The sequence below is a fragment of the Eriocheir sinensis genome, chromosome 8 (genome assembly GCF_024679095.1).
Source record: "Eriocheir sinensis breed Jianghai 21 chromosome 8, ASM2467909v1, whole genome shotgun sequence".
NCBI classification, from domain to species: Eukaryota; Metazoa; Arthropoda; class Malacostraca; order Decapoda; family Varunidae; genus Eriocheir; species Eriocheir sinensis.
The window spans coordinates 5802053-5827151 of record NC_066516.1 but is presented as its reverse complement, the minus strand read 5'-3'; the positions used below and the strand labels follow the sequence as shown (position 1 = coordinate 5827151).

General features: G+C 41.6%; 1 protein-coding gene and 1 long non-coding RNA gene across 2 annotated transcripts; one reads left to right on the top strand and one right to left on the bottom strand.

Moving 5' to 3' along the window:
* The first annotated feature begins 756 nt into the window (after positions 1 to 756).
* Positions 757 to 22529, top strand: LOC126995407 (acid ceramidase-like). Its single transcript, XM_050854923.1, has 10 exons — positions 757 to 1589; positions 2678 to 2718; positions 5773 to 5857; positions 6414 to 6503; positions 6625 to 6818; positions 9648 to 9792; positions 10474 to 10568; positions 11952 to 12081; positions 12681 to 12929; positions 13167 to 22529. Exons 1-10 carry the CDS (start codon positions 1482 to 1484, stop codon positions 13254 to 13256), a joined length of 1227 nt encoding a protein of 408 aa, XP_050710880.1. The 5' UTR covers positions 757 to 1481; the 3' UTR covers positions 13257 to 22529.
* On the bottom strand, positions 20610 to 25099 carry LOC126995411 (uncharacterized). The gene is made up of 2 exons (XR_007750304.1): positions 23053 to 25099; positions 20610 to 22761 (listed from the first exon to the last, which is right to left on the bottom strand). It is a non-coding gene; the product is annotated as an uncharacterized LOC126995411 (long non-coding RNA).

Below are 25099 nucleotides of genomic sequence, written 5' to 3'. Positions count from 1 at the left end.
AAAATTACTTGAAAAAACACTGGAAGGAAAGAAGAAAATAAGAGTTGAAATAAAGCACGAGAACATTGAGTGGAAAGCAAATCCGGGAGCCGTTGCAAAGGCATATCCAGGGAGCACATTTTTTTTTTAAGATTTTCGATTTTCTAAGGGACTTCAATAGGTCTTCTTCTTCTTCTTTTGAGATGTAACACTTCTTAGGTCCTCCTCCTCTCTGTCCTCTCTTCTGTTTATTCACACACTTTACTTATCAATGGTACTGTACTTATATACTTTCCTCACTGTTGCTTGAATTAGAAATGAGGTAAAAAAAGGATATTGGGGAGTGAGGAAAGAGGAAAAAAGTGGTGTGCGAAGGAAGAGGAGAGAGAAAGAAGTGAGGGGAAGGAATGAAGTAAAAAGGAATTGAAGGAAAAGTAAGTGTACGTAATATAGGGGAATGGGGAAAGAGGAAAAAAGTGGTGTACGAAGGAAGAGGAGAGAGAAAGGAATGAGGGGAAGGAATGAGGTAAAAAGGAAGAGAAAGAAGTGAAGGCATATTGTAAAAGACTTAGTGTATAGTGGAGTGAGGAAAGAGGAAAGTGGTAGAGAGAAAGAATTAAGTGAGGGGAAGGAATGAGGTAAAAAGAAAATGAAGAATATAAGAGTTTAATAGTGGAATGGGGGTGAGAGAGATTAGAAGAAGTTTTCATTGTATTATGTGATTAATTAATACGGTAACTGTCAACTGTCTTTATCAGCTGTTTGGTTCCCACTCCCGCCAGCTGATTCACCACCTCGCGATCTTTCCTATTTTGCGCATAATAACCTTGACAGCCACCGGAGAAGACTGCCACGTGTATAAAAACTCAGGCAAGACAGTCAAGAACCTCAAGGCAGTCTGTCAAAAAGCTCAAACTTGTCAATCAGCCAAAAAAAGAGGAAGAAGAAGGGGCCAGCTGATTCACCACGCGAAGTAGTGGCGATCCTTTTTATTTTGCGTATAATATCCTTGACAGCCACCAAAGAAGACTGCCACGTATATAAAAAACTCAAGCAAGACAGTCAAGAACCTCAAGGCAGTCTGTCAAGAAGCTCAAAACTGTCAATCAGCCAAAAGAAGAGGAAGAAGAAGTAGCCAGCTGATTCACCACCTCGCGGAATCACGGTCAGCTGATCCTTAATTCGTGTAACCTTGACAGCCACCAAGGAAGACTGTCAAGTATATAGAAGCTGAGGCCAGACAGTCAAGAAGCTCAAGTTAGTTTGTCAAGAAGCTCAAACCAGCGCATAATAACCTTGACGGACAGTAAAGAACACTATCCGCATATACAGAAACGGAGGCCAGACAGTCAAGCTTAAAACAGCCAAAAGAAGAGGAAGAAGAACCTTGACACCCCTTGACAGCCACCGAAGAAGACTGCCACGTATATAGAAACCCCAGGCCAGTCTGTCAAGAAGCTCAGGCCAGTCTGTCAAGAAGCTCAAACCAGTCAGTCAAGAGAATGAAAGGCTACACAATGCTGCTGCCCTCCCTGATGCTGCTGGCGCTGACGTGCTGCATGCTGAGCCCCGCCCCTGCTGCTGAGGCTGTCACGGTGCAGAAAAGCCCTGTGAGTGTGGGTGTGGGTGAGGGTGGGTGTAGGTGTGGGTGAGTGTGGGTGTGGGTGTGGATGGGTGTATGTGAATGTGGGTGTATTTTTCCTAGTTGTGTTATACAGGTTTTATACATTATACAGCTATACTTGGTTGTGGGTGAGAGAGAGAGAGAGAGAGAGAGAGAGAGAGAGAGAGGTTGTGTCAGGATACAGGGAAAAGTGAAAGAAGGGAAGGAAAAGGTAGGAAGGAAGGAAAAATAAAAAGGTTAGAGAGAGAGAAAAAGAGAGGAAGGGAAGGAAAAGGTAGGAAAGAAGGAAAGATAAAAGGGTTAGAGAGAGAGGAACGCACTGCACTTATTGCCTCATACAGGAAATGAGTCACATATACTTGTTGCCTTACACAGGAAATGAGCTATACTGTATCTGTCGAATACTTAACCCAGTAGTAGTGATGGGCCAAATTTGTGGCTTTACTATGTACCAGGGACAGGCCAAATTTTTGCCTTGATATAAACCCCCAAAGTAGATGATGCACAACCTGATCACAAATGCGTTGATATATATTATGGAATGGTTTGCGTGAGTGATGATTTTTTCCCATTTTTCTCACTTAGAGGGGCCTTTAAGAAACATGATCCCTGCAGCTATTGGGTTAACCTCTGACCTTGCTGGGGAGGGTTTTCTGAAAGGGGCAATCGATCCAATGACTGTGACCTCTCTCTTTCTAACTCTTCTACTAACACTATTTGCAGGAACAGTGTCATTATGGGTTTATTTTTGTTTCCTCTTCTATTTTCACCGTTGAGTCGCTATCTTCTCTATATAAAAAAAGTAAGTCATTAAGTTAGTCCAGCAACTCCCTCATCACACCCTCCCTCATCTTCTCTTGCTCACACTCACTCACTCTCTTCCTCATTCACTGTCTTTCACCCTCACCCAATCCCTTTCTCTCCTTTCCTCTCCCTTACTTTGTCTTTCTCCCTTCCTCATTCACTATCACCCTCACCCTCACCCTTTCTCTCTTTTCCTCTCCCTTACTTTCTCTCTCCCTTCCTCACCCACCCACCCACACCACAAACGTAATTGCCGTTGTTCCGTTTCAGTTCGTGGGCTGTGAGGTGAATGCCTTCCCCCCTAACAAAAGGTGAGCTGTCGGTGTCTTTTGGGGTAATTGCACTGAGTTATATATGATTACTTTTTATATTTGGGTATCTTTTCTTTTTACCTCATTATCTTTCCTTTTTTGATATATTTGTTAGTTTGCTTTCCTCCTCTTCCTCCTCTTCCTCCAGTTGTGGTGATATTTTTTGTCTTCCTTGCTATATACAGTATTTAATTTCTATTGTATGTGTTATGTTACTTCCCTTTTGTCTTTGTTTTTTAGGGCACTCATGAGTTTCAGCTTTATTGTTTTCCTCTCCCTTTAACTTTCCTTTCTGATATATTTGTTACTTTACTTTCCTCCTCCTCTTCCTTCTCCTCCTCCTTTTCCTTTTCCTCCTCCTCCTTTTCCTTTTCCTCCTCCACCTTTTCCTTCTCCTCCTCCTCCTTTTCCTTCTCCTCCTCCTCCTTTTCCTCCTCGTCCTCCTCCTCCTTAACTCGACAAAATAACATACTCGACCTTGTTATAACCACCCAAGATAACCTAGTCAGTAATGTCATGGTAGGAGAACACCTCAGTTCTTGCGATCATAAATTAGTGCGCGTCGACATTAAAGCTCAATCATCAGTGACTGAAAATAAAGTAAAGGTGCCCAATTTCAAAAGAGCTAACTTCGTAGAAATCCGACAAAAACTAACAGAAATACAACTATCAGATGACGGCAACGTAGAGGAAGCCTGGCTAAGCCTTAAAAATCACTTACTCACTCAGCAGAACACATTCGTCCCCTTGTGCGAGAAGCGAATTAACACTAATAAAAGCCCACCGTGGTTTAATAGCGAAATTAAACAATCAGTCAATGAGAGAAAATTGTTTTACAGGTTAAAGAAAGAACAAAGCACGCCCGAAAACATTAGACTTTATAACGATGCCAGGCGACGAGTAAAAAAACTAGTAGGTCAGGCAAAGCGTAGATATGAAGAAAATATTGCAGCCAACTGTAAAAATAATCCAAAATCTTTCTTCAGTTACATAAACAACAGAAAGGCGATCAAAAGTGGTATTGGACTTTTAACAAACAGCGACGGTGCACTAGTGACTGACAGCCAACACATTGCAAACCTCTTAAACAATTACTTTTCCTCGGTGTTTAATACTAACAGTCTTACTCTCGCTACCACCAACACCAACTATTGTAAATCTCGAGCATGCATTGCCTAATTTTGAAATAACAACCGATGAAGTCCTTAAAGCTCTCCATTCACTTAAAACAAATAAAAGTCCTGGACCTGACAGTATATCCTATACTGCTTAAAGAATATTCAATATGTCCTTGCGACAAGGCATCGTCCCTTCGGATTGGAAAAAGGCTAACGTGACACCGATTTTTAAGAAAGGAGACAAAAAAATACCAGGTAACTACCGACCCATTAGTCTAACTTCAATTGTAGGTAAGCTACTCGAGAGCATAATTAGAGACAAAATTGTGAGTTACCTCGAAAGCCACTCATTAATTGGGGATTCACAACGTGGCTTCCGTAACAAAAGATCCTGCCTGTCAAACCTACTGACCTTTTATAACGATCTCTTCTCAATTTATGACATAACCAAATCAGTGGATGTAGTCTATCTTGATTTCCAGAAAGCGTTTGATAAAGTCCCACATCATAAATTACTTTATAAATTAAAGCAAATAGGCATTGACGGTCAAGTAAACCAATGGATCGCGAATTGGTTGAGCAACCGACAACAAAGAGTTGTGATTGACGGATTTAACTCAGAGTGGGCGCCGGTCACTAGTGGCGTCCCTCAGGGCTCGGTTCTTGGCCCAGTGCTCTTCATTATTTACATCAACGACGTGGATGTTGGACTCAATAATCGTATCAGTAAATTTGCAGACGACACAAAGATTGGTAACTCGGTTCTCACTGACGAAGACAGGCAAAGCCTCCAAGAGGATTTGCACAAAATTTCAGCTTGGTCGGATAAATGGGAGATGCTCTTTAACATAGACAAGTGTTGGTCCTTCAGGTTGGAACAAAAAATAAGAAGTTCGATTACGAAATGCGCGGCGTTAAACTCACAAGCGTTCAATGCGTTAAGGACCTGGGGATTAAAATCGTGTCAAACCTCAAATTCTCACATCAATGCATCGATGCAGCAAATAAAGCGAACAGAATGTTGGGCTTCATTAAAATAAACTTTTTATTCCAGAATAAAGATGTAATACTTCCGCTTTACAATAGTTTAGTCAGACCCCACTTGGAATATGCGGTACAGTTTTGGTCTCCCCACCATGCAAAGGACATTGCTAAACTAGAAGGTGTTCAGCGTCGAGCAACAAAAATGATCCCTTCCTTGTGCAACAAATCCTACGAAAAAAGGCTTTCCACCCTTAACATGTTCTCTCTTGAGAAACGTCGCCTCCGAGGAAAACTGATCGAATGTTTTAAAATACTTAATGGTTTCACGAATGTAGACAGAACAAAATTGTTTATGATCGATGACACTTTGCAAATGAGGAACAATGGCACAAAACTCAAATGTAGACAAGTAAATTCAGACTGCACCAAATTTTTCTTCACCAACGTTGTAGTGCGAGAATGGAATAAGCTCCCACCATCAGTGGTCCAGTGTAACACAATTGACTCCTTTAAAAACAAGCTCGACCGTCACTTCCTTGAACTTAATATTAACTAGAGTAGAAAAGCAACGTTTTGGAGCCATCTGATTCATGTAAAATCACTTAGGTTTAAGGACAGACCACTTAGTCTGGACCATGGGGTCTGTGTGGTCTGATTTTCTATGTAAATCTATGTAAATCCTTTTCCTACTTCTCCTCCTCTTCCTTTTCCTCCTTCTCCTTTTCCTACTTCTTCCTCCCCTCCTCCTCCTCCTCCTCCTCACAATCCCTCACTATCTCCATCCCTTCTCTTCACTCCCCCCTCATTCCCCTCCATCCCCCATCACCTCACTTCCTTCCACTCCCCTCTCACCCCACTCCACTCCCCCTCATCATCACCCACTCCATCATTCCACCCATCACCCCTCTCTCCCCATCACCTCCTCCCCCTTACCTCCCCTTCTCTCCCCCAGCGCTGCCGTGCCCAAGTATGTGATCAACCTGAATCTGGCGCCTCAGGACAGGTGGACGCAGCTCATCACCGACAAGAGGGACCAGGTGAGAGAGAGAGAGAGAGAGAGAGAGAGAGAGAGAGAGAGAGATGAGGGGGTTGTGTAAGTAGTGGGAGGAAGGAGTAGAAGAAGATGAGGAGGAGTGAGAGAAGTGGAGTGTGAGGAAGAGGAGGAGGAGGAGGAGGAAGAGGGACAGGAGTGAGAGAAGAGAAGGGGAAAAAGGTATAGCTGGCAGTAGTAGATATTCCCACCATCCTCCCCTTTTCCCTTCCTCCCTTTCTTTCCCCTCTGTCCCTTCTCCCTTCTTTCCCCACCCCCTTATTTTCTCCCTCCCTTTCCCTTCTCTCCCCTCCTTTCTTTCCCCTCTCCCTTCTCTCCCTCATCCCCTTATTTTCTCCCTTCCTTTCACTTTTCTCTTCCCCCCTTTCTTTCCCCTCTCTCCCCTATTCCTTTTCTCCCCCATCCCCTTATTTTCTCCCTCCCTTTCCCTTCTCTCCCCCATCCCTTTATATTCTCCCTCTCTTTCCCCCTTTTCTTCTCCCTCTCATTCCTCTCTTTCTTCTACATTTTTATCATTTATTATTTTCTCTTGGTCTTGACAGCTGAGGGCCCTGGTGTCGGACATGAGGAACCTAACTCGTGGGCTGCTCGGCGATTGGCTCTTCAATGTCGTCATAAACAACCTGGACCATGTGAGCACGAGAGCCATCATCATCATTGTCATACTTATTGTCATTTTTTATATACTCCTTACTTAATACTCTCCTTATACTCTTACTACTACCTCCACCACACCCTTCCTCCCCCTCCCAGCTCACCACCACCCTGCCGTCCCCTTACCGTGAGGAGGTGGAGGGCATCAGCAAGGCATCGGGGCTACTTGTGTCTGAGGTGACCCTGTACAACATCTTCTACGAGGTGTTCACATTCTGCACCTCCATCATCGGACAGGACGCGAACGGCAAGCTGTACCATGGAAGGAACCTCGACTTTGGCCTCTTCCTGGGGTGGGTGTTGGTCATTACATTGTTACTTCTCTTCTTTTTCCTATTTCCACTCCCACACACTTTCTCTTTCTTCCTTCTTCCTCTCCTTCACTTTCTCTCTCTTTTCCTCTCCCTTATACTTTCTCTTCTTTTGTTCCTTATTCACTGTCTTTCTCACCCTCTCCCTCATCTTCTCTTGCTCACACTCACTCACTCTATCTCCCTTCCTCCCTTCCTTCACCCTCGCTCTTCCTCTCCCTTATACTTTCTCTCAGAGGTGGGTGCGGTACTGAAAAATCAGTAGTGTGGTTGCGGTAGTGCGGTACTTTTTCCGGAGTGGTGCAGTTGCGGTAGTGCGGTCCCATTTTTATCTTTCCCAGTGTGGTACTGCGGTAGCGGTAGTCAAAATAAAAAATACTTCAGTGCCTATCCTGGCTATCCAAACAAAGGAAACATGCTTAAAATAGTACAATGAAAAATCTGCCAGCACCACGGAGGCACCGCGCAGGTTAAAAAAGACTCGCAGTGTAGTAGTTTAATCTGTCTATTTAGTATTTAATTTTGAACAATGACTGAAAAGTCAGAATGATTGAATCACTGATTCTGATGACTGATACCAATTGACTGATTGAGTCCGATTCACTGTAAAAAAAAAAAAAATAATAATAATAATTCTGTGAGCATGCCGCGCTGCAAATGTCGTCTTCGGGAGTTTTCAAAGTACTGCAGGATTTTTTAGTGCGGTATTTTCAGAAATTTTGCGGTAGTGCGGTACTTTTTTGTGATGCGGTACTACCGCACTAAGTACCGCTCTTTCCCACCTCTCCTTTCTCTCCCTTCATTCCTTATCCACTGTCTTTCTCACCCTTTTTCTCATCTTCTCTTGCTCACACTCACTCACTCATTCACTGTCTTTCACCCTCACTCACCCTCATCTTATCTCTCTCCTTTCCTCTCCCTTACTCTGTCTCATTCTCCCTCCCTCACCCAAGCTGTGGAAGAGAGATGGAGAGAATATTTAAAAAACTTAATGAATTTTGAGGATGGACATCCAGCAGCTGTAACAGCAGCAGTTTTGAGTAGAGGTAGAGGAGGAGTATGTAAAGAAAGAAGTATAACATATGAAGAAGTAAATCAGGCAATAAAAAGATTAAAAAGTGGAAAGGCAGCAGGAATTGATGGAATCACAGCAGAAATGTGTAGTCGTTAAATGGATGGTCAAGATATGTGAAGTAACATGGGAGGGGGAGGGGGGGGTGCCAGCAGACTGGACGAAAGCCATCATTGTCCCAGTTTACAAGGGGAAGGGCAGGAGAGGGGAATGTGGGAGCTATAGAGGTATAAGTCTCCTGAGTATGCCCGTATACTCAGTATATGGAAAAGTCATAATAGAGAGGGTGCAAAGACTTACAGAAGAGAAAATCAGTGAAGAACAAGGAGGCTTCAGGAAGGGAAGGGGATGTGTGGATCAGATATTTGTCTTCAGGATGGTAGTAGAAAAAATAATAGCAAAAGGAAAGAAACTATACGCTGCCTTCATGGATTTGGAAAAAGCTTATGAGAGAGTCGACTGGATTGCATTGTGGGATGTTTTTAAGATTTATGGTGTGGGAGGAAAACTGCTTAGTGCAATAAAGTCTTTCTATGAGGATGCATCTGCATGTGTCAAAATTACTGGAGAAACAAGTGAACATTTTGAGATAAAAGTGGGCTTAAGACAAGGGTGCGTCATGTCACCATGGTTGTTCAATATTTATATGAATGGTGTTATTAGAGAAATGAAGGGCAAAGTTGGGGAAGTTGGAGTAAGAATGTTTGATGAGGAAAGGAAGTGGGTACTGAATTTGATACTGTTTGCTGGTGACACAGTGCTCATTGCAGAAAATGAAAGTGACTCACAAAATTTGGTCAGTGTTTTTGATAGTGTCTGTAAAAGGAGAAAGCTGAAAGTAAATGTCAACAAAAGTAAAGTGGTGGTTTGTGAGCGAAGAAGTGAGGTTGTAGATTTTGTATGCCCATATAGAGTGGGAATTGAATGTGAAAAAGAATGCAAAATCATTTTGAATGGTGGAGAAATGGAGGAGGTCAATGAGTTTAAATACCTTGGATCAGTTATTTGTAAGCATGGTGGTATGGAGGGAGAGATAAGAGAAAGGGCATTGCAAGGAAGAAGGGTGGTAGGGTCTTTGGGACAAATCATGAATGGCAGAAGTGTGAGCATGGAGGTAAAGAGGAATTTGAGAAATACAATAATAGTACCAACCCTCACATATGCAAGTGAAACGTGGGCCTGGAATGAAAGTCAGAGGTCTAGAGTGCTGGCAGTGGAAATGTGTTATTTGAGGAGTGCTTGTGGTGTGAATAGAATGGATGGAATGAGTAATGGAAGTGTGTACGAGCATTTTGGAATGTGTCACAGGGGTGAAGGGAAGGAGTGGAGTGGTGGAAGAAGTGAAGCAACGGACTTTAAAGTGGTTTGGCCACATGGAGCGAATGGAGGAGAGTAAGATGACCAGAAGGGTGTATGTGAGTGAGATAGGGGGAGGGAATGCTAGAGGACGACCTCCAGTGAAATGGAGAGATAGGGTGCAAGAGTATGTTAGGGAGAGGGGGGAAAGATCCTTGAGAAACTTTGAGCAGGCAAGGAGGGAGTGTCTGGATAGAGAAAGTAGGAAGCTCTTCTGCCGTGGCCATCCCCTGGTGGGAGCTCCGAGGAGCAGGCGTCGATGAAATGATGATGATGACCTTTCATTAGTTTTCATCCCTGGCTATACACACACACACGCCTATTGTTATTATTTTCATCCCTCTACTCTTATTGCCTTCCCTCTGTGTGTGATCTGCGTGCAGGTGGAACCCCAAGGAGCACACGTGGAAGGTGGCGGAGTTGCTCAAGCCCTTGGTGGTGCAGCAGGAGTGGCAGCGCGACGGCAAGACTGTCTATGAGTCCGTCAACTACGCTGGCTATGTGGGGGTGATGACCGCTGTGAAGAAGGTGAAGGGGAGGGGAGGAGGGGAAGAGGGGTGGTGAGGAAGAAGGGAGGGGTTTGGAGAGAGGGAGGAAGAGAGGAAAGGGGTGAGGGGGGTAGGAGGAAGGAAAGAGGTGAGAGGAGATGATGAGGAGGAAGAACAGAGGAATGGTAAGGGAGGAGGAAGAGGAGGGGGGTGGGGAGAGAAGGGAAGGGATAAGAATGGATGAGGAGGAAGGGAAGAAGGGTATGGAAGAAGAGAGAGGGACAGTGAAGGGGTGAGAAGAGGGGTGCTGACTGCCATGAAGGTGAGGAGGAGGAAGAGAGGGAAGAGAAGGAGAGGAGGAAAAGATGAGGAGGAAGAGAAGAGGTGGTCAGGAAGAAGAGAAGATAGTGGAAATTAACAGCGCCGCAATTGGCACGGATTTGGCCTTCACTGGTAGCCTGGTAACATACACTCCAAGGTCTTTCTCTGCCTCTGTGGTGGATAGTGGAGTGTTTCGCTGTTTCCCATGTGGTATTAGTATGCTGGATATCCCTCCCAAGATGCAGGACTTAAAATTTTTCTTCATTGAACTATAGCAGCCACTTTTTTTCCATTCCTGTAACTTGGTGATGTCTTCTTGTAGGAAATCTGCAGTCAGGGGGTTAAGTAAGGGAGAAGGAGGAGTAGTGTAAAGGTCCCTCACTCTCTCTCTTTCTCACAGGACAAGTTCACCTTCAGCCTGGACGAGAGGTTTGTCATGGAAGGCGGTTACGTTGGACTGCTGGAATGGATGCTGCTGGGTGATCATAAGCAGAAGTAAGTTGTGTGTGTGTGTTGCTTTCTTTTGTCTGTCTTTCCTTGTGTGTATTTCTGTCTCATTTTCTCGTTTCTTCTCTCTGTCTATCTCTTTACCTCTTCTTCCTGTGTCTCTCTCTCTCTCTCTCTCTCTCTCTCTCTCTCTCTTCCTCCTCCTCCTCCTTATTTCTCTTTTCTCTCTTCTCATTCTTCTCCAGGCTCCTCCTCCTCCTCTTTTAGACATGCCATCCTTCAGTTCCTCTTCATTTTTCCTCTTCTCTCCTCATCCTTCACTAATGTCTTCCTCTTCCTCACCTGGTCTACTGACTCTGCAGATGTGCCAGCTCTCAATATATAATTACTTATACAAAAGCAAGTGTAGTGCGCCGACTATGCCTGATGAACGAGCCTCCCATAACCCACTTAGCCAGTGGGGTACCTCTTTGGCCGACTCGGTAAGGAGTAGTTCTCCCGTCACGCTGGTCGCGGGTTCAATCCCAGGCAGCCGGCGAATACCCTGATCTTGATTAACTTCTCGTGTGTTTCGATACACGCAGAGGACGTGTTGGAAAATAGAGGAAATAGAAAATGAAGCTCCCGGGGCATGACACAAGTACCTGTGAAAGACCTGGGTAGTGATATGCAGTCAACTTGTAATAGAGTTTATGAAATTAGATAGAGTTATAGTCCAGTTAATGGGATTCAAAAAGTTTGTCCCCAAGATGATGAGCTAGTGCATAAATGAACAAAGAATGACCTCACTTTGTTGTATAGAAAGTCTCATTAGTAAGGAAGCATATATGAATTTTCAGAGTCAAGACCTATAGTGTTTGTTTTGGTGTTGTTAGGTCACATTCAGGGTATCTTCAAACACATGATAGCCAGCCCCTAATGGAATAAATCACCAAAGAATGACCTCATTTTGTTGTATAGAAAGTCTCATTAGTAAGGAAGCATATATGAATTTTCAGAGTCAAGACCTATAGTGTTTGTTTTGGTGTTGTTAGGTCACATTCAGGGTATCTTCAAACACATGATAGCCAGCCCCTAATGGAATAAATCACCAAAGAATGACCTCACTTTGTTGTATAAAAAGTCTCATTAGTAAGGAAGCATATATGAATTTTCAGAGTCAAGACCTATAGTGTTTGTTTTGGTTTTGTTAGGTCACATTCAGGGTATCTTCAAATGCATGATAGCCAGCCCCTAATGAAATAAATCAAAGAATGACCTCATTTTGTTGTATAGAAAGTTTCATTAGTAAGGAAGCATAGAGGAATTTTCTGAGTCCTCCTTCCTTTCTTCGCCTGTCCATTCTTCTATCCTTCACATCCTCCTCAATTATCTTCCTTCCTCTTCTCATCTGTCCCTAACCTCCTCCTCCTCTTCCTCCTCCTCTCTCAGATGGAACGCCTTCATAACGAGGGAGGTGATGGAGGGGGCGGAGACGTACGAGGCAGCCAAACACATGCTCTCCCACACCCGACTCCTGGCACCTGTCTACTTCATCCTGGGCGGGGCAAAGCCGGGGCAGGTGGGTTTTTTTTTATTTTTTTTATTTATTTATTTATTTATTTTTTTTTACAACAAAGGAGACGGCTCAAGGGCAACGAAAAGAGTGTAGGAGAACAAAAAAAAGACTGCTACTTGCCACTCCCACAACAGATGACAGATAGTATAGAGTGGCCAAAAGAGAGGTTACCTATTTGTATTTACCTGTTTGTACTATACAGAGTCTGAGCTCAAGCTTGGTCAGTCCTGTCTCCCAATTAGTGTCTCTCTCCCTTCTCTGTTCCAGTGTCGGTAGGTTCAACCACTTCAATCTCTCTTTGTATGTTAAATCTCTTAGTCCTGGAACCAGTTTTGTTGCTGTCCTCTGAATCCTCTCTACTTTCCTTATACTATTTAATTTTGTACTCACCGCCCACACTATTGCTGCGTTTCCCGACCTTGGACGTATCACTCACAATCAGTTTCTTCATCATTTCGTCATCCAGATATTGAAAAACAACCTCTTCCTTACCTCCTCCCAGGGCACCATCATCACATGTCGCGGATAATCACTGTCACAATCAGCTTCTTCATCACTTCCTCGTCCAGATACCTAAATGCAACCTCCTCCTCACCTCACAGGGCACCATCATCACTCGCTGGCGGGATAACTTCCACACCGATGACCTCTCCACCAAACTATCCACCTCTTCCTCCTCCTCCTCCTCTGCCTGGTTCCTGGTGGAGACAAACTACGACCAGTGGGTGAGTCCGCCCTTCTACGACGACCGACGCACCCCTGCCGTCCACTGTCTCCGGGCCGCTGGGCGGGCAAACATGTCCCTGCCCCTGCTCTACAATGTGCTCTCCACACGCCCGGTGCTCAACAAGGTAAGGGGGGGATGAGGGTAGAAGGGAGGGTGTGGGGAAGGGAGGAAGGAGCAAGGGGAGGGGGGTGAGGAGGGCAGGGGGGTCAAGGGGGACTAGTGTGGGGGGGTTGCTTTTGTATGACACACAGTTTTTATTTATTTATTCTTTTATGCAAAAACTCACTTGCACATCCTTACACATTCTAAGACATCCCTGTGACCTTTTCTCTCTCTCTTTCTCTCTCCCTCCCCGTGGCAGCTGACGACCTACACCAGCCTAATGCAGGTCAACAGTGGGGAGATCGGTGCCTGGCTACGCTCATGTGATGACCCGTGCTGGCCATGGTAGGCTGGGAGGGTCATTGACTGTGTGAGTCTTCCCCCTCCCCCTTCCCTTCTCTACCTCTTTACTCTTTCTCTATTTATTGTCTTCCTCCCTGATCCTTAACCCTTAAGGTGCGGGGTTGTATGCCGTGCCTGTCCTCCCACGTGGGCATATTCAGGCTAAAACATACCTCACTTCAACCTTGCATACCTTTACTGCTACAAAACACACGTGACTGAATGAAGTATCATTGTAAAGTACATACCCTCACCTGTCCTTTGACGTTAATTTGAAATCTATATGACCATTGGTAGAGTGAGTACAGAATATTGAATAAGATCACTGAAAATGCATTATTATAGACAGTTTTCCACCCTTAGTGGACTTCCCTTCTATGATTTAGTAATAAAAGGCATAAACTTTATACAGTTTATGTGAAAAACACCCAAAAAAACTTAACTTATGAGCTTTCCTGATGTCCTTGATTTGTTCTGAGGTCAAATGGCCCCCATCTTATTGATGAAATTCACTGGAAGGTGAGAGGAGGTGGGATGTCTAGCGGACATCTTCTCAAAGCTAACACTGGCATACACTGACCAAAAATTAGTCAAGAGAGCATGGTTGGGTATTGTTTGAAAGAAAATGACATGCTTACTCTACTTCACAAACAAATTTGTCAACGCGTTAAGTGAAAAACTGGCTTGTCGACTATTGTCGACACCCACGGTTTGAGTCCAGGCACCAGCCGTTGACAATTGTCGACACCCGCGCTTTAAGGGTTAACCTCTTTTAGTTTTCTTTTTTTCTTCCTTACTTTCTATTATCTCTTCCTTCCATCTCTTTCTTATCTCCTTCTGTTATATTCCTTTCCTCTTTTCTTCCTTTCTTTCCTTCTCCTTTCCTCTCCATCCCATCTCTTTTTCTTCTGTTCCGTCTGTTTCTTCTCCTCTCCATCTCCTTCCTTCTCCTCTTCCTTACATTCCATCCCTTCCATTTCCTTCCTTTCTTCCATTCTATCTCCCCCTTCCATGTTTCCCTCCATCTCCTTTCCTTCATTTTCCTTTCATCCCCATCCCTCCCATCTCCTTGCTTCTCCTCTTCTTCCCATTCCATCTTCTTTTTCTTCCTTTTTTTTTCCATTACTTTCTTTCCATCTCCTCATCCTTCCTTTCCATTTCTTCTTTCCTTGTTCCTTCCCATCTCCTCTTTCTTCCTTTTTTCCTGTACTTTCTTTCCTCCATCTTCTCTTCTTTCCTTTCCATCCTTTCTTTCCTTCTTCCTTCCCCTCTCCTCTTTCTTTCTTTTTCCATAACTTTTTTTCTTCCATTTACTCTTATTTCCTTCTTCCATCTTCCATTTCCTCTTCCTTCCCCTTAAGTGTCTTACGGAGGCTGTGACATGTTATTAGTGTGGGCTCAGAACTCTTCCCTTCCCTTCACTTCACTTCACTTCACTTCACTTCCCTGCCCTTCCCTTCCCTTCCCTTCCCTTCCTGTTGCAGAAACCAAAGACTGAGACATGGCATTGCATATATGATCACTGAATGGCTCTCTTAGTGTTACGAATTGATGGATTGCTGGGTTAACTTGGATGAGGTGGATTTGAAGTGTAATGGATTGGCTGGGAATGTGTGTGTGTGTGTATTTACCTTGTTGTATTTACCTAGTTGTGAAATACAGGAAAAGAGCTGTACTAGGCTCGTGCTGTCCCGTCTCCATAACGCTTATTTTCCAGTTTGGCTTTAAATTCATGAATCGTTTTTGCACACACAGTCTCCTCGTCAAGTTTGTTCCATGTTGTTATACTTCTGTATGGAAAACTGTATTTCTTGATGTCTCTCCTACAGATGCTCTTCTTCAATTATTTGCTATTCCCTCTTGTCTCCCTCCTATCACGTACCACTAAGTCTTCCCTGTCCAATTCCTCCAATCCCTCTTGTATCCTGTATAATGCTATTAGGTCCCCTCTCTCTCTTCTTCTTTCCAGTGTTGTTAGTCCCAATTTCTCCAGTCTTTCTTCATAAGTATGTTCTCTCAGAGTTTCTGGTAGTCTGGTCGCTGCTCTCTGTATTCTTTCCAACTTTCTAATTTCTTTCTTCAATCTAGGTGACCACACTAATACTGCATATTCCAGTCTTGGATATATCATCGATGTTATTAGTTTCTTCACCATTTCTTCGTCTAGATATGTAAATGCTGCTTTTATGTTTCTAAGAAGATTGTATGTTTCCCCAGTTATCCGATTTATATGCTTTCCAAAGTATAGCTTGTCTGTTATGACCACTCCCAGATCTCTTTCCTCTGTTGTGTGTGTGAGTGGATGTGAATCTAATGTGGATGAGTGGATAGCATTGTTAGACTGGTGTCTCTTAGTGTTGCAGTGATGGGTTAACTTGTATTATTAGGTGGATTTGAAGGTGTGGATGGAGTGGGTATATGTGTGTTTGTGTGTGTGTGGATAGGAGTGAGTGGCAGTGGTGGGCACCACTAACCAAAAAGTTAGCTTCGCTAACTTGTAGGGTGAGGTGGACACAACCCGTACTACTAGTGGGAAATATTCATTAAAAATCTGTATTTGCCCTAACAGGCAAAACAAAGAGTGCATAATACTCCTCAGGAAATGGCCTTCCTTTATGAGTATCTGTTGGGCTTCCCCAGAGAATATTTTTTCTCCATAGGAAGGTTTTATTTTTATTTCAATTGCTGAACGGCTTGTGACCAGGGGGTCACGGCTCGTACACGAGGTGTTCACGGCACGTACAATTTTATAAATAAATTTCTTGTAAATCTGGCTTTGCACCAAGACTCAAACCCAAATGCCTATAGTAATCCTTAGGCTGTGGGCTTCCTTTGAGGTATCAGTTTAGATTGTTTGGACTTCCAATTATGCAAGTGATGACAGTGTTTTAAGTCGTAATTTTTAGGTGGTTTTCTATGCTCGTCAATTGTAACCAGGCCTTACAATAACATTCTGCATCCACCAGCTGTGCGACTCGTGAACTATGCACATGTTTGTTTACAAGATTCCCACGAACACAAAAACTCGGCACAACAATATCTTTCCATGCAAATATCTTTTCAATATGATCATATTCGCCATGGAAACCTTCACCAGCAAAGTTAAGACATATTCACAATCACCATACACTATACTATGAGGCGAGAAAATTGCATCAGACAACTCGAAAATTTAAAAACTCGCCTAGCATTTTCAGGCGTGAGGCTTGCGGCATGAGATGGTTGCGTCAGCTGTTGGTGTCTCATTTTCTTTCTACTGTAGGAAGCGAGACTCTCCTCGATGATTTACTTCAACAAGACGGCCTTTGTACGTCTCGTGACCGTGTACGAGTTATGTCCACCTCACCCTAATCCACTAACTAAAAAGTTAGCTTTGCTTACGCTAAACCATTGAACTAAATAAGTGGGAGCTAACACTAACCATTAACCGCTAACATTTTTATATGGATTTAGCTTTGGTTTAGTATTTTGGCTCTAAAACCCTAAAAAACACACCTAATGACCTGAAACTTCTATGTTATAGCTTAGACAATAAGTTTCCCAAATAATTGTCCAATTACTCTACTTTAAGGCGTAATTTTCCGAAAAGTGGAAGCCCTAGAATCATTGCGCCATGTGGCTCAACTGGTGCTGTGTCTGCCCACAACAGACAAGAACAAGCCTCTATGAATTTTTAAGTGGACGTAAGTTAGCGGAGGAGGAGCTACATTTAGCCGAAGCTAGTTGGTCCACTGTTTCCAAAGTTAGCGAAAACGCTAATCAGCTAACGAAAATGTTAGCTTTGCTAATTAGCTGTTATTGGATTAGCGGAACCATGCCCACTACTGGTGAGTGGATGGGAAACAGGTGGATGAGTGGATAGCATTATTAGATAGCTCTCTCTCTCAGTGGATGTGAATGGAAGGATAACAGAACAGGAGTGGATGGGAGACTTTGGTGGATAGAAAGGATAGAAAAATGGCAGCAAATAAGAGTGAGGGAAAGAAAGGAAGGAGAGAATGTGAGGGTGACAAAAATAAATGGATAGAAAAGGGAGAAAAATGATACAATAAAAGAATAAGGGAAAGGAAGGAAGGAGGGAAGAGAATGGAGAATGACAGAAGTAAGAGTGAATGGAAAAGAATGATAGGGAGTGAGAAAGAGGGAAAGAGAGAGAGGGAGGGAGAGAACAGAAATATGGTAGAGAGATAAGAGTGGATGAAAATAAACTTAGGGAAAGAGAGAGAGAGGAATGGAGTGGAGTGTAGCCATAACCTGTAGTGGAGGGCGTGAGAGAGAGAGAGAGAGAGGAAGGGAGAGAGAAAGGACAGGATATGGCACAGAGATAAGAATGGGTGAAAATAATGTCAGGGGGTGAGGGAGAGGAAGAGAGCGAGGGAGGGGAAGGAGGGAGAGGAAAGAGGGAGAGAAGATAATGGAGAAGGAAGGAGTAAGGGAAAAGGAATAAAAAAGGAATAACACAGAGAAACAAAAACAAAACAAAAATGAGGAAGAAAGTAATGAAATAATAAACCCAAGAGGAGTAGGAGAAAGTAGAAATGAAAGAGAGAGAGAGAGAGAGAGAGAGAGAGAGAGAGAGAGAGAGAGAGAGAGAGAGAGAGAGTTATATAGAGATAAGAGAAGAGAAAAACTAAAACATATGAAAAAAGAAAAATGAGGAGAAGGAGATATGGAAAGAAAGAGTAGGAGGGAGGGAAGAGAATAGGAGAAGGAAGAAGAAAGGGAAGGGAAGTGAAAAAGGAATAACAGAGAAACTTAAATGAAGAAGAAAAGAAAGAAAACTGAGAGTGGGAGGAAATACTGAAAGACTTTAGAATTTAGCATCAAAATATGTCTCTAAGAAGACTAAGAAAAAGGGAAGGGAAGAAGATGGGAGAAAGAGTAAAAGGAGTGAAGTAAAAAAGGAATAACACACAAACCAAAACATAATAAGAAGAAAAGAAAAAAAAAGAGAAGAAGAAATCAAAACCCTTTATTTAGAGTTTAATATCAAAATCATGCACCTAAGAAGAGAGGGTTGGAGGAGGGGAAGAGAAGAGAAACGAAGGGAGAAAGAGTGAGGGGAGTGAAGTGAAAAGGAATAAGAAAGAATATGAAGAAGAATAGAAGTAAAAAAGAGAGAGGGAAAGAAGAAATCAAAACCCTTTATTTAGAGTTTAGTATCAAAATCATGCACCTAAGAAGAGAGGGTTGGAGGAGGGGAAGAGAAGAGAAAGGAAGGGAGAAAGAGTAAGGGGAGTGAAGTGAAAAGGAATAAGAAAGAATATGAAGAATAGAAGGAAAAAAGAGAGAGGGAAAGAAGAAATCAAAACCCTTTATTTAGAGTTTAATAGCAAAGTCATGTACGTAAGAAGAGAGGGAGGGAGGGAGTGAAGGCTTTTAAAAGTATTATTTATAGAACTTAAGGCAACATTATTTTACTATGCAGGGAACTTACCATTGATCATAGAGTTAGTTGATGTTAGTTTCTTTTTGTATATCATTTACAGAGAAGGAGGAGGAGAGAGGAGAGATAGAGAGAAAAAGGAGAAGAGAGATGAAGTGTAGGAAGAAAGGAGGGAGGAATAGAACAGAGGAGGAGGAGAACACAGATAAAGAAAAGAAAGGAGAATAAGCAGAGGAGAGATGAGGATAGATAATGAAAGGAGAGAAGGTGGAGAGAGAGAGAGAGAAGAAATGAAGGTTGGAAAGAAAGGAAGAAGGAATGGAACAGAGGAGGAGGAGAAAACAGATAAAGAAAAGAAAGGAGGAGGAGGAGAGGAGAGAGGAAAGATGATGGATAGAAAGAAAGAAGAGAAGGAGAAGGAGAGAGAAAAATGAAGGTTAGGAAGAAAGGAGGATTAGAATAGAGGTCAGTTCAGTAAGGGGGAGAAAATAAAGAGAGAAAGAAAGGAGAGAGAAGATATTAGAAGTAGAAAGAAAGGAGAGAGAAGATATTAGAAGTAGAAAGAAAGGAGGGAGAGATGAGGAAGATAAAGAAAGGAGAGGAGCAGAGAGATGATAGATAAAAAGAGATTGAAGATTGAGAGAGAGAAAGGAGGAAGGGTAGAAAGAAAAGAGAAATGGAAGAGAGAGAGAGGAGAATTGAGGATTAGAAAGGAAAGAGGAGAAAACAGATCAAGAAGAAGGTGGAGATAGGAGAAAACAGATAAATAAAAAAAGGAAGGAATATGAAGAGAGGAGATATAGACGATTAGAAAGAAAGGAGGGATGAAATAGAAGGAAAAAACAAGTAAAGAAAGAAAGGGGGAGGAGGAGGAGAGGAGAAAACAGGTAAATAAATAAAGGAAAGAATATGCAGAGAGGAAAAATGAGGGTTAAAAGTAAGGAGGGATGAAGTATAAGCCAGTTTAGGTTATGTATTAGTCGATAAGGTTTACTAAGGAGTCATATACAGTAATACCCTGGTTTACAAGTGTACTGATTTACGAGCAAAAAAAAAAAAACTAAAAATGCCATGGTTTCCGAGCAGTGACTTGGTGTACGAATATCCTGTTTGCACGAGTTGAAGACGTAAGCGTGGGTTCCCTTTGTTTGCTGCAAGACGAGAGCACTCAGAGCGGAAAACAGTGGGAATGGAGTCTCAGTCAGCTTTGTACACTTGCAGAGGTAGCACCTGCACACTTGTGTCCACTTACGTTTGTGCTCTAATGTGCGATCTTTAGGGTTTCAGCACAACACTTACTTACAGTTTTCGATTACGAGTTTTTTGATTTGTGAGCAAAATTCCGGAACGAATTAAGCTCGTAAACCAAGGTATGGCTGTACATATCTTCTTAGCCTCGTTTGTGCTGTTGAGGGAAGCTAAAGTCTGTGATTCGTGCCTGACAGTGAGTGCTGTCTGTGATGTGTTCAGTTGACGCGTGAGTTGACGGACAGATTGACTGGCTGGCTGTGCAGATTTGAGTCAATTTCTAGTACTGGTTGAGAATCCCTTATCCGGAATTTCTGGGACTGAAAGTGTTGGGGATTTCAGACTTTGGAGGCTTTTGGATTTCGGAATTTCAGATAAAGGATTCTCAACCTGTACTACATTCTCCATTAAAAAGACAAATTAGAATGTTATGTACCCTAAGTTTGTGTGTGTGTGTGTATTTACCTAGTTGTATTTATCTAGTTGTAGTTTTACAGGGCCTGGGCTTTACGCTCGTGTGGTCCCGTCTCTGTATCTACATTTATCCAACTTTTCCTTAAAGCTTTGCACATTAATCGCCGATACTACATCCTTACTTAGTCCGTTCCAAACCTTTATATTTCTTTGCGGGAAGCTATATTTTTTTATGTCTCTCAAGCATCTTCCCTTCCTCAATTTTTTATTATGTCCTCTTGTGTTCCTGGTGGTAACTTCTTCTTGATGATGGTATGTATGTGTGTGTGTGTGTGTGTGTGTGTGCGGATTTAGCAGTAGTTTCCTCTTTCTGTAATCTTTAGCCCTGCATGGTGTTAAAAATAAGGTGACAAATTATTATTCTTGTCATTATTATTATTATTCCTATTTTTATTACTATCATTTCCATAACCATTTCGTGTGCTGTGTGCAAATATAGCTTAAGTTAGAGCCTTACATAAGATGCTCTCCATTATTATTACTTTATTATTACTATTATTCTCATTATTACCATGTATTGTGTGGGTTTATTAATGTATATTCTACCCAAGTCATGCATAGAACAGCCCTTGAGACGAGGTTTTTCGTACCACAACACACACACAGAGACAGACTTCAAGGTGTTATGCATTCAGAACCAGTAAATATGTCTTGTTTGTTTTGTTAAGTAAAGTTAAGGAAGTATTAAAGTCTTGTTGAAATAAAATGATTAGCATAGTCTAAATGGTGAAAAAATTAGTTTGTATAGGAAAAAATGTGTTCATGAAATTCCAAGAGAGTGAAGTCTTGTTTGTTGAAGTAAATGGTTTGGTATAATCTTTAAGCTGAAAAAAAGTTTGTACAGTGGTACCTCGTAATTCGAACTTAATTGGTTAATTTGGGCTGTTCGAGTTAGGAAGCAATTTATCCCATTGAAATGAATGTAGAAAAAATTAATCCGTTCCAGGCCCAAAAATCCTTATATTTTTTAAACATTTTTATGGGTTTATGTTGTGCCCTGTAGCCAGATCACTCAAATATTGTCAACCAGATATATATTTGGTTGTCAACTAAATATTGCCAACACATGTAAATGCATTTTGTGTGGGGAAATGGAGGAGAGGGAAGGGAAGGACACAGATGTAAGATCATGGAAAATATCCAACTGATTCACCGGCGCTACGCACAGATTTCCTGGAGTAAAATATTGAAAGGCTGTCCTCCTGGACGGCCAGGAGTGCGCAGGAAAAAATGGCAGTCTCGGGTTGGTGTTTTTTGAGGCTGGAGTCCGCGGTATCACATTCACCAACCTGGCTACGCTGGTGGCTTTGTCTGCAGCCGTTTGTTTGTGTTCGAATTGGAGGACAAAATTTGTTTGAGAAATGTGTTCGAATTGAAAGGCGTTCGAATCACGAGATACCACTGTATAAGAAAAAGTTGTTTATGTAATTCCAACAGAGTAAAGTGTTGTTTGTTAAAGTGAAAAGATTAGCATAAGCTGAAAAGAGTTTGTACATGAAAAAAAAGTGTTAGTCATATAATTCCAACAGAGTAAAGTCTTATTTCTTAATGTAAAAAGATAATCATGGAGTCCTAAGCTAAAAAGAGTATGGATAAAAAAGTTAATAAAAAAGTTTTCGTCACTCTGTTGACTCCAACAGCGTATATAACCAATATATCCACCAATCAGCCTGTCAGTCCCTGGAGGAAAAAGCTCGCCACTAAGTCAGGTTTAGAGTGAGGGGGGTTGATCCTCTCATCCACAAGGGAGCATATCAGCTTTCTCTTTTTGTTACCCTTAAGCTGCTTCCATTACTGCAAATCTGTACTCTTTTTAATAAGGGCAGTGATTAGTGGACTCTTTTGTCTAAGTTATTTTTTTGCCCTTTAGCTGTTTCCTTTACTGCAAATAAGAATATGTCCTTATAAGCACTCAAACCAAATTAGTCTCCATGATGATCAGGTTTTTCGATTCAGCACCCGACAGATTTCGTGTATAATTTCCTCCAATTTCTTTCATTTTATTGTCACCTCTAACTGGGGACATTATTGTAACCTTCTTGTTCCTCATCACCCATGGACTGGGGTTACTAACACTCCCACCCACCCTTGTAGTGTTGTGTAGCCACCGCACCTGAAATGTCATCAATAACCACATGTAAACAGAGGAATAAAGAATGTATTAGAGGCTCATGCTAACTTTGATTTTGGTGCAGAATGGGATGGGTGGTTATCCTCATCCCTCCTTCCATTTAGCATTCTCTAGTAGCTAAATTTGATCATTGTATATTTTTTTCTCTCAGCTCCCCTTCTTCCTTCCATCTTTCTTTCATCTCTTTCTTACATTCTATCTCCTCCTTTCAGCTTTCTTCCATTCCTCTCCTTCCAGTATCTTGGTTCTTTCTTTACTAACACTCCCACCCACCTTTGTAATGTGTCCAGTCAGTCACTTGTAACAGAGGAATAAAGGGTGTATTAGGGACTCACTAACTTTGATTTGGGGACAGAATGAGTGGTTGTCCATCTTCCTTCCATTTGGCATTCTTCGGTAGCTAAATTTTATCATTGTATATTTTTTTCTCTCAGCTCCCCTTCTTCCTTCCATCCTTCCATCTTCCTTTCATCTCTCTCTTACATTCTATCTCCTCCTTTCAGCTTCCTTCCATTCCCTTCCTTCTAGTATCTTGGTTCTTTCTTTACTAACACTCCCACCCACCTTTGTAATGTCTCGCATCAGTCACTTGTAACAGAGGAATAAAGGATGTATTAGAAGCTCATGCCAACTTTGATTTGGGGACAGAATGAGTGGTTGTCCATCTTCCTTCCACTTGGCATTCTCCGATAGCTAAATTTGATCATTGTATATTTTTTCTCTTTCAGTTCCCCTTCTTCCTTCCCCCCAAATCCTTCCATCTTTCTTTCATCTCATTCTTACATTCTATCTCTTCCTTTCAGCTTCCTTCCATTCCCTTCCTTCTAGCATCTTGCTTTTAACGGAGGAATAAAGGATGTATTAGAGGCTCAAACTAACTTTGATTTGGGGACAGGATGAGTGGTTGTCCATCGTCCTTCCTTTCAACATTCTGTGACAGCTAAAGTTGGTCATTGTAAGTATGTTTTGGGATCTTTTTATGCCTTCTTTGTATGGGGTTGTGTGTTGTAGGAAGTTCTTTTTCTTTTTATATTATCTATTTTAGCATTTTCATCATTCTCCAGTAGATGAACTTTGTCATTTTACTGTAAGTCTGTTTTGGTATCTTTTCTGTCTTCTGTATATGGTTGTGGGAATTTTTTTCTTTCTTTATTTTATGTTTATTATTATCTTTACTTTTATATTCCTTTTTTTATTTTTCATTCATTTACTTTTTGTTTTCCCCTTTTTCGGTCTCCAGTTCAGTAAAAAAAAAAAATGTTAGAATTGGGATGTGTGTTACCATGTTGTTGAGAATTGTCTTCCAGCAGTGTGTGTGTATATGTGTACCTTTTGAAGTAAGTTGCTATATATTTATTTATAATTATCTGTACCGCAAAACTTTGACATGTTTATAGTTTTCCAATGATAACTTCCCGCCTTCATAAATACAGACCGTTGACATTTTTGGACCAGTGGAATTAAGATTGTTGGACCTATGTATTTATCTTCTCTAATTACTCGCATCCTGTTCCAGTTGTAAAGAAAAAAATATTCAGTCTAGTTATGTATATTTGTGATGAATGCCATGCAAGTCGTCGGTAATCCTTTATACTCTGTTCTAGTTGCAAGGAAAGATATTCAAATTCATTCCCTAATCTTTCATATCTTGTTCTAATTGCAAGGTAAGAAAGCAAATTCATTCCCTAATCTTTCATATCTTGTTCTAGTTGCAAGGAAAGATATTCAAATTCATTCCCTAATCTTTCATATCTTGTTCTAATTGCAAGGTAAGAAAGCAAATTCATTCCCTAATCTTTCATATCTTGTTCTAAATGCAAGGAGAGAAAGCTAATTCATTCCCTAATCTTTCATATCTTGTTCTAATTGCAAGGTAAGAAAGCTAATTCATTCCCTAATCTTTCATATCTTGTTCTAATTGCAAGGAGAGAAAGCTAATTCATTCCCTAATCTTTCATATCTTGTTCTAATTGCAAGGAGAGAAAGCTAATTCATTCCCTGATCTTTCATATCTTGTTCTAATTGCAAGGAGAAAGCTAATTCATTCCCTAATCTTTCATATCTTGTTCTAATTGCAAGGAGAGAAAGCTAATTCATTCCCTGATCTTTCATATCTTGTTCTAATTGCAAGGAGAGAAAGCTAATTCATTCCCTAATCTTTCATATCTTGTTCTAATTGCAAGGAGAAAGCTAATTCATTCCCTAATCTTTCATATCTTGTTCTAATTGTAAGGAGAGAAAGCTAATTCATTCCCTAATCTTTCATATCTTGTTCTAATTGCAAGGAGAAAAAGCTAATTCATTCCCTGATCATTCATATCTTGTTCTAATTGCAAGAGAGAAAGCTAATTCATTCCCTAATCTTTCATATCTTGTTCTAATTGCAAGGAGAGAAAGCTAATTCATTCCCTAATCTCTCATATCTTGTTCTAATTGCAAGGAGAGAAAGCTAATTCATTCCCTAATCTTTCATATCTTGTTCTAATTGCAAGGAAAGATATTCAAATTCATTCCCTAATCTTTCATATCTTGTTCTAATTGCAAGGAGAAAGCTAATTCATTCCCTAATCTTTCATATCTTGTTCTAATTGCAAGGAAAGATATTCAAATT